The sequence below is a fragment of the Eublepharis macularius genome, chromosome 5, assembly GCF_028583425.1.
Source record: "Eublepharis macularius isolate TG4126 chromosome 5, MPM_Emac_v1.0, whole genome shotgun sequence".
Lineage (NCBI taxonomy): Eukaryota > Metazoa > Chordata > Lepidosauria > Squamata > Eublepharidae > Eublepharis > Eublepharis macularius.
In genome coordinates this window covers 50,589,461-50,606,931 of record NC_072794.1, presented here as the reverse complement: position 1 = coordinate 50,606,931, position 17,471 = coordinate 50,589,461, and the positions used below count along the sequence as shown (strand labels likewise).

At 38.7% G+C, this 17,471-nt stretch overlaps 1 protein-coding gene across 1 annotated transcript in view; it reads left to right on the top strand.

Moving 5' to 3' along the window:
* The window catches only part of ARHGAP29 (Rho GTPase activating protein 29), a 98,845-nt gene that overhangs the window by 75,133 nt on the left and 6,241 nt on the right, over window positions 1–17,471 (top strand). The window contains exons 6-20 of the mRNA XM_054979727.1: window positions 2,198–2,264; window positions 2,727–2,864; window positions 3,118–3,182; window positions 3,614–3,724; window positions 3,855–3,935; window positions 4,252–4,437; window positions 4,653–4,790; window positions 4,874–5,064; window positions 7,619–7,782; window positions 8,790–8,918; window positions 9,063–9,161; window positions 13,333–13,496; window positions 14,725–14,913; window positions 15,025–15,162; window positions 17,095–17,327. Coding sequence (XP_054835702.1) covers window positions 2,198–2,264; window positions 2,727–2,864; window positions 3,118–3,182; window positions 3,614–3,724; window positions 3,855–3,935; window positions 4,252–4,437; window positions 4,653–4,790; window positions 4,874–5,064; window positions 7,619–7,782; window positions 8,790–8,918; window positions 9,063–9,161; window positions 13,333–13,496; window positions 14,725–14,913; window positions 15,025–15,162; window positions 17,095–17,327 — 2,093 coding nt within the window. The remainder of the gene's footprint in view (window positions 1–2,197; window positions 2,265–2,726; window positions 2,865–3,117; window positions 3,183–3,613; window positions 3,725–3,854; window positions 3,936–4,251; window positions 4,438–4,652; window positions 4,791–4,873; window positions 5,065–7,618; window positions 7,783–8,789; window positions 8,919–9,062; window positions 9,162–13,332; window positions 13,497–14,724; window positions 14,914–15,024; window positions 15,163–17,094; window positions 17,328–17,471) is intronic.

Here is a 17,471-nt window from a genome sequence, read left to right as displayed (position 1 = left end):
CATCGTGATTAGGCAGACATTTGAGTTCCCCTCTAACATGCGATACTATTCGCCTGTGAATGTTACCTCCCTCCCCTCTCTCGCCTTTTTGCCTGGGAAACTGCTAAAAGTGAGGGGGGATGGGTACTGAAACCTTTGAAATGGCAGCCCTGGATATTCTGAATATTTTCAGAATTAACCAAGAACTCCAATACCAGTCTGTCTGATGATCCCAGATTTTCTTGAGGTTCCTGAATATACCCTCCAAAACCAATAAGTTATTTTTGGGATATATTTTCTGACCCGATATACTAAATAACACACCCTTTTGGAGCTCAAAGGAAAAAATCCAGATGAAGGGAGATCCAGATCAAGGGAGGGATTTGTGGGATGGCTACATGTGGTACATCAAAGTGAACACCAAAATGGCATTCTTTCCTGCCCCCTTCCCCCGCCCCAATTCAGACAGGGTTTTTATTTCACAGCTGAGCTTTACTGCTTAGTTTAGCTGGGAAGGGGCAGGAAGGGTGTTGCCTGGTGCAGAGTATGCATGCAGTTGTTGCATTGATGCTTTTGGAATGCTACAGTATAGCAAAAGGGAGGGAGAGTTAGTGTGTTGGGACTAAATAGTTCAGGGACGGTACATGTGGATGCCATTCCCATTTACTCCCACTCTGCTTCCTCCTGCTGCCACAGACAATGTGCTATTGGAGGGTTTCATAGCATCTGCAATGGGATTGTATCTGACCACTTTTTCTCTGAATACTGCTTCAATTCAGTTAACTGTTTAAATATTTTAACTTCCTATATAGTGGCAAAGAGTTATGATAGACCTTTCTTTACAGCAGAGCATGTTTGTAGTATCCCATAGCGGAGAGACAAATTGTTGTTTAGAGTAATTGATAGTGAGAGAAGTTTCCATTCACATGTCTCCTCTGGTCACATGGATTTTGCAGTACTTTTTTTTTTAAGTACAATACTACGAAACTTCAGCTCATGAATCAGTCTCAAGAATGGCTTGAATGTGCATACCATCAGCAAGCTACCCCTATTGTAGCTTTTTCAGAGGGCTGAAGGTGATATCGCCTATCTCCAGTCAAAGGGAGCTTTCTTGAGAACTGATGGAGGAGAAGCTATTCTTTTTACAAACTGTCATGTTTGGAGTTCCCCTGATAGGTAATAAGGGTTGTGTGGGTGGTTGATGATAAAAATCCATAATGAGCTTAACTCATAACAAAATAGGGCACTGTGTGAGCAAGATTTTGTATATATATTTTACGTAGAATGTTTCTAGGACACTTTCCCATTAATTATATGCTTAAAGTGGCTCATAATTTTTTTAAAAAAGATGAAGTAATCCACTGGAGTTTATCAAGTATAACAAATATGCATTTGAAATGGTGCACATTTTTGACTCAATATTGACTTCTGTTTTGTGGATATCAGTATATTGTCAAGAAAAATACAGTACATCCCCTGGATACTTCCAGATATGAAATGCGATTTTTCACATGCTGCAGACAGCTGTTGGATATTGCTTGAAATATTCCTAATAATATTAGGTTCCTTCCAGTACTTGAATCATTTTCCAAATCTTTTAAAGCTATTTTTATCCTTTGTCTTCCTTCACTCTCCAGCTCTATGTGATACTGAATATCTATCAAAAATGTTCTTAAAAGTGGGGAACGCTAGAAACATTGCTTAATACTTCACTACTTGGTGACTTTTTTTGGTCCAGTTTTATAGTTTAATTATTTTTCATGCAACCATTCTTCTTCTGCACTGGGATGCACATTTGGATTTTTTTTTACTAAGAAGGGGCAAATAAATAAAGGTATACCTGGGAGATTTTGCCATTGAGAAACTATCAGAAGTATTGTGCATAGTTGATGTGTACAGGTTCATGACTAAAATTATGCAGAAAAAATTACTGTTTTTTCCTTTTTGTTAATTGGTTCCATCAAAGATTTAAAAGGCTGTTTAAAAATTTTAAAAGATATATAAAAGGATACATTGGATCTGAAATGTCTTGGTCACTTTACCCATTATATATTTAAGAAGGGTTTGAATGTATTAGGCATTACACGTTCCAGGCCATCCTTCTGCATGTCACTATAACTGATTAGTATAAATTCATATATCTGTCTGTCATATGTTACTTTTGTTTAGTCATATGTATATTTAGCTAATGCTAACAGATTGTTTTGTTGTGTACCAGTCTTTTGAAAATCTTTCTGTGGATTCTGGAGGATCACTGCATGAAAGGGATGACATTCAAGCGACAGGTAAGCACAGCGATTTTGTATCTTGTGTAACACTTTAAACGTGTAGAGTGTAATGCTAATAAAATGTGAAAACAGCTACAAATGCTGCGTTTATATTAATCATAATGCTTTGAGAGGGGAGATTGCTGTTTCAGTATAGTAAATTATGGATTGGAGTCTGTCCCATTTGAATCACAGGAAACTTATTAAGGATTGGTGTTAGACTGATTATCATCCATTCAAATATTTTCAAATATTTTCCGTTAGGAAGGTTTATGTTGGCCATGTAATTTGTCAAGATATAATTGTATGATCTTTTAATGTGTTCTAAACCCACTGTCAGTTCTCTTTAGTGTCAACTGGCATTAAAGAGACTCAGGATCAGAGCTACTTTAATCTTCACAGTTGGCTATTACTGTATTTCCTGTTGCTGTGTGGTCATGTCTAAAATTCACTTTTTTGTGCTTGACCCTTTATTTTCAGGGCACTGTAGAGCTGAAGAAGTTGATAGCATTCTTTTAAGAAATGATCATGGAATTGAATCAGCTCTGTCCTACGCTAAAGCATGGTCAAAATATGCAAAGGACATAGTTACATGGGTAGAAAAAAAGCTTAACTTGGGTGAGTGGCTCTTTCTGGCACTTAATGAGCTTTGTCATGATGGAAGTAAATCTGTTGTCAGGAGTGCGCTACAGACTGTCAGTAATGTGATTTCTAAATTAGCTGTTCACTGAAATGAATGAAACGATCGCCTGTTTCCTGTGTCTGAGAGACTGTGGCAAAATAGTGTGTCTGTCTTAAAAGGAGACTAGGGAGGGGGTTGTTTGCTTTCACTCTTTTCATACTCACTAAGAGAAATTTTTCCTCCCTACAGAAATGGAGTGTACTAAAGGCTTGGCAAAAATGGCTGAAACAACTAAGGCTATCATTGCCCCCCAGGTGAGTATTCAGTGAATACTTGAAGTTTGAAATTATGTGGAATCAAGCTCCTTTGGTGTTTTCTTACTCATAACTGTTTAGTAACTAGATTCTGCCGAGATGTAATTGGTTTATTTAACATTTTTATAAGTCGCATTAAGACAAAGTATGAGCAATCTTGGTAGAAGCTACTAATTTTTATTCTTTTTGATAATATTTTGGGGATCGAGGACCAAGTATAGTTCCATAATGTATTTTTGAAGTACATTTGTTACTGGAATGTTTGAGAAGATTCAGTAATATTGCAGACATTTTGAAATTAGTCTGTTTAAAGCTCTTTGACACTTAAAGAGGGGGGGGGAGGTCCAGCAGAATACTTCCAAGATCTAGACAGACATGTTTCTATTTCTGAATCTTACTGAATATTATTACTTGTATTTTTTTTATTATAGGATTACATGCCATTCCAATCAATATTCATCAGTGCATTTCAAAATGATATAGAGAACAGTCAGCTTTGGCAACAAACAGCAGCAGCTCTCCAAGCTAATAAATTTGTTCAGGTAACTTTCTTCTATTAGAAATGTTTCTGGATGTTCAGGGAGAGGGAAGTGTGTGTGTGTTTGTGTGTGTGTGTAGATAATTAGCTACTGATACGTTCTTGCACAGTCACTGAATTTCTCTTTCATGTAGCCACTCCTTGGCAGAAAAAATGAACTGGATAAACAGAGGAAAGAGATCAAGGAGCTTTGGCAACGAGAACAAAAGAAAATGGTTGGTATCTTTGCATATTACATGCTGCATCTAATGTAGCATGAGAAATTCTCAGCTACCATGTAAACTTGAGTTCTATGTGCAGATTTCTTTGTTACAGTTAATTTTTATATAAAATTCTCAGCCTTCCCCCTCCCACTTCACAATATGAATGCTTGCTTCTCCCTCTTTCCCATCAGTTTGATGCTTTATATTGAAATAGACTTACAAAATAAAGGGGGGGGGGGGCTAGAGCAACACAGCAATGGCATATTAATTTTCTGTACTACATTGTAAAAGCTGCTAATATAGAGATATTTTCTTACACTATGAACAGCAAGAACTAGAATCCACCGTAAAAAAAGCAAGGCTGTTATACATTCAGCGGCAAGATGAATATGAAAAGGCAAAATCATCTACTGCCCGTGCTGAGGAGGAGCATCTGATCTCCAATGGGGGCATTGTTAAAGATGCCAGCAAGTTAGAGAAAAAACGGAAGCTGGAAGAAGAGGCTCTCCAAAAAGTAAGGAATCCTCTTCAGAAATGACTGCCGTGAAACTGTCTTGGTTTAATTGTTGAAAAGGTTTAAGCATACCTAGGGCATGTTGGCTCATACGTGTTACCTAAATTATATTCCTTGTTCTTTTTCAAATGAGCTACTGGATCTAGAGATTTTGACTACTTGAGTAGGAAATTCTACCATTGTCACTTACCTACTACATGCTTGCTTTTTTGTAGGCTGAAGAAGCCAATGAACATTTCAAAGCCAGTGTGGCTGAAGTTGAAGAAAAACGAAACGATCTGGAAAATTTTAAAAGCGATGTCTTAACTCAGCTGCGGGAACTTGTTTATCAGTGTGATTTGACACTTAAAGCAGTAAGGATGGGTATTTTACTGGGGAGACCAATACTAAATAAGCTTATCTGTTTCTTAAATTTGTGTATCTTTCTTCCACACAGGCAACAGTTAATCTGTTCCAGATGCAACATGCCCAAGTTGTGTCTATTCCAGTTAACTGTCAGTCCCTCTGTGAAAGTGCCAAGCTCTATGACCCAGGACAGAAGTACTCTGAGTTTGTGAAGAATTTGCCAAAAGATGATGTCCCCATTGAATCGGGTTCCTTTGAAAGTCAGAGCTCCCAGGTTGGAGGGTGAGTGTATAGATAACATCTCGGCTTATTTGGCAGTAAATTAGAGCAAAATGCTAGAGGAATGTAGACAGAAAATAATAAAATGAACTCGTCATTTTAATAAATCAGACATTGTTCAGCAGTTTGTGAAATGCCTCTAAATGGTAGGGAAATGAATGGAAATGGGTCCTAGATATGTGAATCCTTATAGAATAAAAGCAGAGTAGCCAAATTTCTGGCTGATTGTTTCAGATCAGTATGTAAACTTCATCTCTGCATCTGCATCTCCTAGTCACTTCGCTCTCTGTCGGTCTTCCCCCTTAAGTCTCTTTCTGTCTCAAACACCTGCCTATTTTTTTCCAGGAGTTTTCACTCTTCATTTTTCTCATGCTTGTTTTGTTGATCCCTGTAATGCTGTATTCTTGCCCTCTGCCCCATTCCACCCCGTATCATTAATTCAAGGCATAACACTTCAGATTTTGCCAAAAACAGCAACACCTGTGAACAGTTTCATCAGTAACAATGGTTCTTAATCATTTTTGAGTCTTGGTCCCCTTTGAGAATCTGATGAAAGCTATAGACCCCATCCACAGAAAAATGCACATAAAAACATGCATGCAAAATTTACTGTCATCTGATGTAAACAAAGACAGATGACCATAATCATAACTGCAGGGTATACTTTCTTCAGTTTCTATCAACAGGAAACTATTCTGGAGATCATAACATGGTGACGATGATGATTATACGTTAACTGACCATGTATAGCATCCTATGCCACCCTACACTGACCATGTATAGCATCCTATGCCACCCTACACTTGTTTGAAGTGAAACAATACTTTAATAACATAATTTGACATTTTAAAAATATTTTCCCACAAAGACAATTTTCAAAGAAAAAGTCATTTTTGCACCTGGTCCTCAAAAACCCCTAAAGTCTATCCATGGACCCCCTAAGGGTCCTTGGACTACAGGTTAAGAACCTCTGGTCTATAATATGAAAGCAAGTTGATAGGTAGGCAATACGTTAACATAGCAAAGGAGTTAGAGAGTGACAACTGTGGCTCAGTTTCTGCCTGATATTTCTGCAAATAAGTGTGAGAAGAGGGAGAGGATAGCCTTCTGACCTGGCCACCTGGATCCATGCTATGGTAACATCAAGACTTGACTATACATAGGTCTCCCATCCAAATTAACTAGGAGACTCCAACTGGTGCAAAATGCTGCGGCACGATTGCTATCAGGAGCAAGCAGGAGCATGAACGTCACCCCCATTCTGCAGTCACTCCATTGGCTACTTATCAGTTACCGTGCTCAGTTCAAGGTATTGGTTATCATATACAAAGTTCTTCATGGCCTTTGTCAGGCATACCTACAGGACTGCCTCCCTCCTTATGTTCCTCCATGGCAGCTTCGCTCATCTGAACAGGGTCTCCTGCAAGTGCCACCCTGCACATGAGCAAAATCAACAGCTGCCTCTACAAGGGCTTTCTCTGTAGTGACCCCTACCCTGTGGAACGGCCTGCCTGAGGAGGTCAGGAAAGCCCCCACTCTCCTAACAGTGCAAAACCGAATTTTTCAAAAAGGCTTTTGTATTGTAGGGAGGAGCTCTCAGATGCTTTGCTAATGAGTTGAGGACCATAGACCTCACCACTATGTTGCCTTACATACTACTTGTTGTCTTAAAAATGTGCTCCTATGAGCTACTTGTGCTTCATGTGGTCTAATGTCAGCCCTAGAATTGCTTATGTTCTGTTTCAGCATTTCTTCAACTCTGTATTGGATTCTTGCTAATGCTATGTCTTTGTAAAATTGTGTTTATTTATCCTATGGCATTGTTTATAGAAATGCCCTTGAAATCGACTGTACTAATCTCACACTATGTAGTCCGCCTTGAGTATCTGAGAAAGGCAGACTATAAATGACATAAATAAATAAATTATAGGCATCCATGTTATAGTTTCTGCTTTGTAGTTCCCATTGAGAAGTTTTTGGCAGATTTCAGCCAATTTATGGTGACCCCCTAGGGTTTTCCAGTGTACTTGAGGGGAAAACACTTAATATTATTTTGACAACAGAAATAGCTTTTGTAGTTAACCAATGATATACACCCTCCAAAACTTTTATTGTTTGTCTCATGGTGTTTCTGAGCGATATGTTAGGTTTCATACAAAGTGTAAAGAACCTCCCTCTCTGCTTAGATATATTGCAGTTCTCTAACTGAATCTTATTTCTTTGTTAATATTATATTTGAAAACTGGTAGTATATTATAAGCTATCTGTTTTTTCTTGTATTATAGTTGACTTTAACATTGTGTAATTTGTTTTCTTGTTTATGCATTGTATGTTGTTTTAAAGTTAATAAAAAGTTTTTTAAAAAATAGCCTTTGTTCATACAGGTGCATCTTCACTGAGCTATGAAGTGTCTGCCTAAGGTTTTGTAGAGTTCCATGGGCCTGATTGCTTAGTAAACATGCTTATAATGCAATCTTAGGCTCAAGAATTTAAAGCTTGAAGGGAAGTACATAATATAAATTTACATTTTCCAAAAACTGCTTTTTTGTTTTCCAAGGATTTTCAGTAAACGATCAAACCATGCACCTGCATCTCAAGGAAACTTATCTCAGTGTTCAGGAGACTTTTCCACTCATGCAGTAGAAGACATTGGAAGCCCATCCTATTGCCGCTCCCAAAAAATTGGAGAAAAAAGATCTTCTAGTAGCACCGATATCTCTGGTAACTTTTAAATGAGTTTCTAATTCTCATGGCGATCTTTGGCAGATGACTGCAATGCAGCAGTGTATCACGTAGAAAACAACTTTTAAAGTCTGTGTAGTCCCTTAATTCAGGCAGATGCGTTTGTGTATTAATGAGTAGCTATTTCAGAAAACTGTCAGAAGAAAGTAAAAGTATAAAGTAAATAATTTTGCTTCACTGCTAAAATATTAATGTGCCAAGTGGCAAATGTGGATAATTCTTGAGTTTTTTGTGTGTATCGGTAACAGAATTTGGTGTTAAATGTTTTAGCCAACTTACTTGAATTTGCAGTCACATTTGAATATGCAATCACATTTCAAGTTTTTAGAAGTGACTTGTGAACAGGGAGGGTACCAGTGCGTGCTAAATAGAAAGCCATAAGAGAATTTCTAGTGTGATTCTTTCATAATTTATTTTATGCTTCTGCTAAGCTCAGAGTATACATTCACAAGCATCTACTTGCTGCATCTTTGCATAATATACTGCTTTCAATTTTTCCTTCCATTCAGTATCCAAATGAAGTAGATTATTATGCCACAAATCTAATTCAGTCTCCAATGCAGCAGAATTATCTGCCTTCACAGGAGGCAAGCCCAGAATAGTGTCTCTCACAGATAAATAGCTAATACTTCAGACATTCTAAATTTGGTGTTAAAACTGGAGACATCCTAAATTCAAAAAAACAGGTTGGATCCAGCAGTGCACGTGGAAATGTAAACAGACTTAGCGGTTCCACTTCTGCAAGATCTTGCACAATTCCCTCCCTACATCTTAAGTGTAAATGAAAAAGTAGTTTGGGATATGCTGTGTTTAACTTACTGCAAGGGATCTAGCATGAGATTTCATATTTCCACTTGCAGAAGGACCCTAACATAAGGGGAAATCTGGTGGATCCAAGCCGATGGGCCTTACTTACTAGAAATTTGGAGAACACTGTTTTGAATAGAATGCTGCAGTCATGAGACATACTTTCTTTTTTCTTTAAGTTGCAAGAGGACCACCACCCTTTAGGTCCTGGTCTGTTGGTAACCAAAGTGGAGGAATGTGCAGTGACTCTGAAAGTGCAGGAGGAAGTAGTGAGTCACGATCTGTGGACTCTCCATCTGCAAGTCCAGGTACAGATATATCTCTTAAGTGATATTAATCTTTAAACATGAATGTATCTTGGCAGTGATTGCAAGCTTAATCCAGAATCCATTATTGAGAAGTAGTGAATAGTCAGGCTCTGTAAAAGTCTGAAGATGTCATCTCTTCCATAGGAGACTTTAAAAGGAGGCTTCCTCGAACACCATCTACTGGTACCATGTCCTCTGCAGATGATCTTGATGAGAGAGAGCCACCCTCTCCTTCTGACTGTGGTAATGCTGCTACTAAAATGAACTCATAATCTGTCATAAGACTTTAAAGTACTCAATGTATTTGATTGCCCTCTTTTTTTTGTCAGAGGGCAGACAGATGAGATAAATGGAATGTTGCCTTGTCAAATCAAACAAGTAGGTTATTGTTAACCTGAGATTATAGTACAGACTGATCTCATCTCTGACTTAGAAAAAAATAAGGCTAAGGTGCTCAGCAATTATATTAATGTATCTGCAAAGCAACTGTTTACCAGAGTGGAAAGCAGTTAAGCTTCTCTTTGGTTCAGGTAATAAGTTGGCAGAAAGTATCAAAGCCCAAAATCCAGAGGAGTTAGCTGTGTTAGTCTGTAGTTGCAAAACAGTAAAGAGTCTAGTAGCACCTTTAAGACTAACCAACTTTATTCTAGCATAAGCTTTTGAGAGCCACAGCTCTCTTCATCAGATGCATGGAGGGTATAAAGAAACTGGCCAGAGATATATAGGTGTAAATAAGTTACAAGAAGTCATGAAAGAGGTGGAATGCACAATCCAGGCCAGGTATGATCCCCTCCCCTCCATGGTAGAATCTGAATAGAGTGCATGATGGCAGTTACTTTTGGTAATGAGATAACCATTCATAGTCTGTATTCAATCCAAGCCTTACTGAGTCAGATTTACATATTAATTCCAGTTCAGCAGCTTCCCATTGGATTTTGTTTTTGAAAGGTTTCTGTTGAACTATGGTGACCTTTAAGTCCTTGATGGACTCCCTGCACCCTCTCCCCTCACCACCTATATATATCTGGCCAGTTTCTTCATACCCTCCATGCATCTGACAAAGAGAGCTGTGGCTCTCGAAAGCTTAAAGCCCAAAATGTGTGTGCATGAAATGTATGAGTTAGGTAATGATAAAAAGTTACATTTTTGGAGAGTAAATAGTACTAAATTTGTAGCCATACTCTGAAGCATTACTAAATGATGCTGGTTCACTGACCTGTCTAGGCTGCAGGTGGGGCAGACTGGCCAATGACTTCACCAGTGAGTTTCTGGTAGTCAGCTGCTCTGAAGAGCTGGTCAAAAACCTCCCCCTCCCCGACACCCTCCCCAGCTGCTCTGGTGGGCATGTGCTCTCTTGTTCTTTCTCTTCCTTGCTGGACAGCATTCTTCCCTGCCTCACTCCGAAGGAAGCTTTTGGTGCTGTGGCCACCATCTTCAGTGGAGAAGAAGCCCAAGGGCTTGTGAGGAAACAGCAGCAGGGACGGAGCTGGCAAAAGAAACAGACTGTTTGCTAGAGCAAATTCCAGTTTCCTCAGAGAGGGGAAATGGGCAGCCTGGAGAATGAGTGGGGCTGTGGCTCTGCCTAGTGGATTTCCATTAAGACTTATCCTAGCATTCAGCCAAAACACATTTGCTTTTGTTGGCTGTATGCAGGCTTATTCCTGAGTAAGCCCACTGCACTCCAGGATTAAGGGGGAAATTCCAGAGAGGACAAGTCATACTTTGGCTGCCAATGGGCAAGTTGCACAGTGGCTACCTCTGAGCCACATGAATCATCTGTCAGGGTGCTTGGTGATGGAGGGGACCTTTCTAGAACTATTTTGTCCTCCTTGTCTGCTACTGTCATCCACATGGCTTGCTCAGGATTATGATGGTACTGCAGAGTATGTGTGTTGAGAATTGCAAGATGCATTTGGAAGCCTGACTATATACTCTTCAGGCTTCCATTAAAATATTTTAACACTACAGGGCTCATCTTGCATATAAATGTTCTCTTGTTTCACTGAAAAGTTTTCCGTTCTGAACAAAGCTGTGAGTAGAAGTCAATGCTGCAAAGTAATAACTTTTACTTGCATTTGGATCAATATTCAGGAACAGCATATATAGCTGGACTCAGGCCTCCTGTTGGATAAAAAGGTGGCAGTTGTGACCAAGAGCACCATTCACTAGCTCTGCCTGGTGAGCCAGCTGTGACCCTTCCTGGGCATGAAAGATTTTGCCACTGTGGCGCATGCCTTGGTAACATCTAGATGAGATTACTGCAATTTACTCCACGTAGGGCTGAAAACTGTCTGGAAGCCGCAATTGGTACAGAATGCTGGCTGGAGTATATCCTAGGGATCATATGACTCCAATCATGATCCATCTGCACTGGTTTCCAATTTGCTTCTGGGCACAATTCAAGGTGTTAGTGCTGACCTTTAAAGCCCCATAGTTTGAGATCAGCATAACTGCCATCTTCCATATGAGCTTATCCTTCCACTCCAGCCATCTTCAAAGGATTTGCTTTGGGTGCCTCTGCCATTTGAGGCTTGATGGGTAATGACCTGAGAGAGGCCCTTCTTAGTCTTGGCACCAGAACTTTGGAACTCACTTCCTAGGGAGATTCATTTGTCTACCTCTGTCATTGTCTTCTACCAGCTGGTGAAGAATTTTTGTTTGGTTTGGTGTATCCCAGTAACCTTGTACTGGACTCCTCCCTGGTTTGTGTATGTGTGTTTATCTATATGTCTATATATTTTATTGTATTTTAGATACACATTTTAAATGTTACTTTAATATCTTAAATGTTATAATATTTGCCATTGCAGCTGCTTTGGTGTTGGTGGAAAATGCCATCACGTCATTGCCAACTTATTAACAGAGGTTGCTGGCCTCTTTATAGTGACCCTGGGCTTTGGTGGTCTCCCATCCAATTACTAACCAAGGCTGACCTTGCTTAGTTTCTGAGATCTAATGAGATCGGGCTAGCCTGAGCTATCCAGGTCAGGGCATTTGCTGCCTTGAGGAGTCTATTTTGGGTGAAAAGGTGGCATGTAAATGTTAAAAATGTTAAAAACAAATAAATAGTCTTCCTAGGGCTGGCTACTTCAAAATGCAGGTGGGTTGTTCCAAGATACCTTTCCCCTTGACATGCTAATATTTTGTGTGCAGGGATCATTCAACAATATGCCCCTCTTGCATTCTGAAGTGGCACAGTCACATAAAGATTGTACCTTGCACTTTCTATAAATGTGTAGTTTACCTCTGATAACCTTGTGTAAATATATTAATCTGTGACCCAAAGTTGTAGCTGGATCTTTAACCTAGCTATGTGCTGTATTGCAGTATAGGTATCTAGATGTCATTTATGTAACAAATTATTAGCAGAATGCAAAAAACACTGCATTTCGGTTCAAATCTTAATATCAGAATTAAAGTTAGGTGATTAGGAAGTCACACCAGTAGCCTTTCCATTGGTTTCAATAGAAAATGCATGTCCAGGTATAACTTTCTCCATTCCAGTTGGGATGAAGCACGTAAGGGTTATGCCCTTTACCCAAAAGATCCTCCTTTCCAAATGTGAAACAGATTGACCGAGGACAGGGAAGAGTTTTCCTGTTCTACAAACAATTAAAATTCTCGCTAGAAAAATGAGGGCAGGGAGATACGAATTGTGTGTGTGTGTGTGTGTGTGTGTGTGTGTGTGTGAGAGAGAGAGAGAGAGAGAGAGAGAGAGAGAATGTTCCTCCTTTCTGAGATGAGGGGGGAGCCATAGTTTCTGCCTTTACTTCTCATTCTGCAAGGTGGGCCTATTACAGGAAGCAAAGCCTGGTCTGCTACTTACATCACCTTACCCAGTTTCTGCACCTGGGCATGCCACATGTGCAAGTGAAACATTTGCTCTGCTAAGGTAGAAAACTGGCTGTTTATTGTGAGTTGTGGGTGTAGGAAGCAGTAGCCTATGCCTTCTTCCTAATCTGCTTCCCTGGCCTGCCCCCCAGTAAAGTTTGCCCCTGCCTATCAAGCACATTTCCAGAGAATAAAATAGTTCACACAAACATAGGTCTCATATAACAAATTCTTCCCAAAACAGTAATTCACTGATAGAAAGTGGAAATGCTAGCTACAGAAATGTCAGTCAAGATAATCTTGTTTCCTGGAAAGATAACTGTTCTGGTTGAATAATGTCCCTGTCAGTCATATTCCTTTTCTGCCTCCTGTTGCCTGAAGTGGAACCAGTATACCACAGTAATTGTTGAATCGAGAGTTTTCAGACAGCTACAAAATGTTGGAAATAACTTTGTTTGGATAGAGAGCATTTACTATCTTTGCAAATGTAGAGTTCAAGTTGGATCTTGAAGATTACATTTGCAGCACTTGCCTACAAATAGGGATGTATTAAGGAAGTAATTGCTGATCTTTGTCTTTCAAGGTTTAAATGATCTCGCAACTGAAATTGCCAGTTCTCCTGGACCTTTTAGAAACACTCTTCTGTCTAAGGCAGCTCAGACACACAAATTGAGGAAGCTGAGGGCTCCATCTAAATGTAGAGAATGTGACAGTCTGGTGGTGTTCCATGGCGCAGAATGTGAGGAGGTAGGAATTCAAGAAGGCTTTTTGGCTTTGTTTTGAAATTTCTTGGGCGACATCATTGCTGCAGTCAGGTATGAAACTAGACAATAACTTGATTTGTACTCTCATTACCCTGCAATTTCTGTCTCCCACTGCAAGGTGCTTGAAGGTGATATTCCTCCTATTTAATTTTTATTTTACAGATTTTCCCCCCACCTTTCTTCCCTCATCAGGACCTCCAAGGCAGCCAACAAATTAAAGTATACATAATAAAATCACATTTTAAAACCATTAAAGCCAACAAAGTCACATATTTAACCAGAGTTATAATACTCTGGTTAATATAATAATAATATAATAATCTGGTTAATATATTTACTCTGGTAAATATAATACAGAGTTATTATATTTATAATAAATATAAAAACAACAATTAAGCATTGGGCAGAAAGGAGGCCACACTCTTGATAGTCCAGGCAGAAAATTTTGCTTTTCCAATTTGTGACATCTTTCCTTGTTTTCAGTTGGATGTTAGAAGGACCGAAAGAGAAATCTTCTCCTGAGATACATCAAGTCAGAGAGGCCAGAGCACACTATGTGGTAGATCTGTTATTGCACCTCTGCTGAGATTGATTGATTCAATTGCTAGCCTTCCCTCCCCGCAAGCGGACTCAGGGCAGGTTACAATAGTATAAATAATACAATAGAAACATTTTAAATATATCCATTGGAGCTGTCAGTTTGGCAAAATGTTGTGCTGTGTTTAAATTGGCACCCTCCCTTTCTTGATGGAAAAATGTCATGACATGCAATTTGGCCCCAAGTTGGGTAAGCCTTTGAGAAGGATCATCTTCATTCATGTCACTTGTCCTATGTTATGTAGGAGATAATGTAATATATATATGTGTGTATATATATGTCCGTATTAGATTTCTAAATATATAAATTGGGAACTGTTCCAAATCCTCTCTGCTTGACATGTTTCCTGTCTTTGCTGGTTAAAACCAGCTGGATATAAGTGGACCACCCTCTTTTTTACTGATGTTAGGGGCCTAGATGTTTTTGCCTTGAAGAAGACTTTAATCCTCCCTAGATTTGAGAGCCTCTTGAATCCAACAGATTTGAACACTTACCTGCCCATTTTGAACATTTTTTAAGGGCAAGGTGATATGATTGTGTCCTTGGTAGAAATTATTTCTTGGCTCCCATCTTGAAAATTTCTGGAATGTGAATTTATGTGTGTATTTTCTAGTGTTCTCTGGCCTGTCATAAGAAATGTTTGGAGACTTTAGCCATTCAGTGTGGACACAAAAAACTTCATGGAAGACTTCATCTGTTTGGAGTAGAATTTACTCAAGCTGCCAAAAATACTCCTGATGGCATTCCCTTCATCATCAAAAAATGTACCTCTGAAATTGAAAGCAGAGCCCTGAACGTAAAGGTAAATATTAATTGGCATTGCAGAGATTGTACCTATACGCAGTCTCTAAAATAATTTGCAAATAACATTTTGTTTTTGCAGTTGATTACAGTGTTTTCTGTTGTATTTAAGGGTATCTATCGTGTGAATGGAGCCAAATCAAGAGTTGAAAAGCTTTGTCAAGCATTTGAAAATGGAAAGGACTTGGTAGAGTTGTCAGAACTCTATGCACACGATATAAGTAATGTCCTTAAGTTGTATCTTCGTCAGGTAACTACACACTGTTGTTTAGTCTGGCTGGGAGATTTATTGAAGTAAATACGGGTTTGCATTTTGTAGGAAAGTACATGGAAGGATTTGGCAGAATGGACCTTTCTCCACTTTCCTCTTTCCCCCAAGGAGCATCGTGAAAATTCTTTAATCAATGAACTGTTGTGAATATACTATAGTATGGGGGAATCCCATATTTATTTTTGTAATATGACATGGGTATCATCAGTATTTTAAGGATTCAGACTTAAAAGTGTTGATGCTCTATTGCATGAACTCCAAGGCTGGGCGAGGCAAATACATCGAATATAATTGGTCTTTGTTATGAGTTCCTAAATTATCTGTTGCCTAGAGTGGGGTGAAGGAGATGAAGACAGGTAAATGTGGGTGGATTAACCATATTCATTTCATCATTTTAATAATAGCTTTATTAATCCTTGATTGTAAATTAGCTTCAGATTAAGTAGTAATACTGTTATTTGCACATGTGATATACTGTCTGACAGGAGCATTTCATTTATTTTGTTTACTTCATTTATACTTTCCCTTTCTCCCCAATGGGGACTCACAGCATTCTCTCTTCCTCCATTTTATCCTCACGACAACCTGGTGAGGCAGGTGAGGTTGAGGGAGTGTGACTGGGCCAGGGTCGCCCAGTGAGTTCCCATGGCAGAGTGCAGATTTGAACCTAGATCTTCCAGATTCTAGTCTGATGCTCTAATAGCAACACCACCTGGGCTCTCTATCAGTTTTATACTCAACTACCCACAAAATCTTTTTTTATTTATTTTACAGTCCACCTTTCTCACTGAGACTCAAGGTGCAAGGAAGCATATGGGTATGGAGAACAAAGCAATTTGACCATTGTAATGTCTAGTTGGAATGTAGAAGGGGAGCAGGATTGTCAGTTTTCCAGCTTCATATCCAGAATTCTGGTTTTAATAAATGAAATACGACTGAACACACCGCTCAGTAATTTTGCCTATACTCCTTAGAAATAGGATTGGGCTTATAAATTTCAACCAGCATTTAATAGACATTTAAAAACCTATTTTTTTTACTAATCTACATTTATTTTTATTAATATATTGCTAATTTGAATTGATCTTTAAAATATTGTCTGTATAGATGGCAGGTCCCCACTTTGATTGTGCAGAGATTTAAAAAAACCTGATCTAGATTGCACAGAGCTTTTCTGCTGATAGAAGGATTTCTTTCAGCAAAGTGAAACAATCCTCGAGCTGAGAATGCCTCCAAAATGTTGTTCTCCCCAGGAACAGCATTTGGGGAGCATTTTGAGCTTGGGAATGAAGTCATTCTTGGCTGACAGAAATTCTTCCATCAGTGGAAACACTATGAGACCGAGGGCGCTGACTTCCCCACTTCCTTGGCCATTTGAAGAAAGGGAAAATCAAGTTACCCATCCAAAACAATAGTAGTGGAATATTAGAACAGCAAGTTTCTACATAGAGGGAAACAGTTGGACCCTAAAGACAAGAACACTTTTCTGATGGTGACAACATGGGGAAAAAAGGTTTTAAATAAAACATACAAAATATAAACATTGTCCTTTTAATTGAATGATCAAAGCTTTCTATTTGTTTTAAAGAAGAAATTAAATTTTTACACCAGATTTGGCATCATACGAATGAGTATCAGTACCAGTAAGATTCCTGTTTCTGTCCTCTGTGTATGTATATAAATCTATCATTTGTATACAGTATGAAGAGTTCTCAGTTACGTAACATGTGGTGTTCTGTAACTTAACAAATACTGCAGTGTATTGTCCAAAGATTGTATGAGTTCAGCAAGAGAAGCTTACAAGTCTAGAAGAACAAAGGAACTAGACTAGACAGAGCTTGTAATAGGAAGGAAGGAAGTAGAAATTAGCAAAAAGTGCAGATTGAAATAATTTCTGATATTTTCCCTCAGCTCCCTGAACCTTTGATTTTGTTTCGGCTTTATAATGAATTCATTGGACTTGCAAAAGAGAGTCAAAGTATTAATGAGGATCTGGATATGAAACAGATGAGTCCCAGATCAAAAAAAGGGCAACCAGTATGTATTGAACTGAATAGAATAATTCTTAAAATCAAAGATCTACTCAAACTTCTACCTCCATCAAACTATAACAGTCTCCAGTTCCTTATAGGCCATCTAAACAGGTAAGTTAACCTTAAGTCAACCAACACATGTTCAGAAATAAAGTGCTTAAACATATTTTTAAATATCTGTGCATATTTGTAGTGTTCCTAATTGGTGCTGGTGAAAACCTCAACTTAGTTTGGCCTCCCATTTTCAGCAATTTG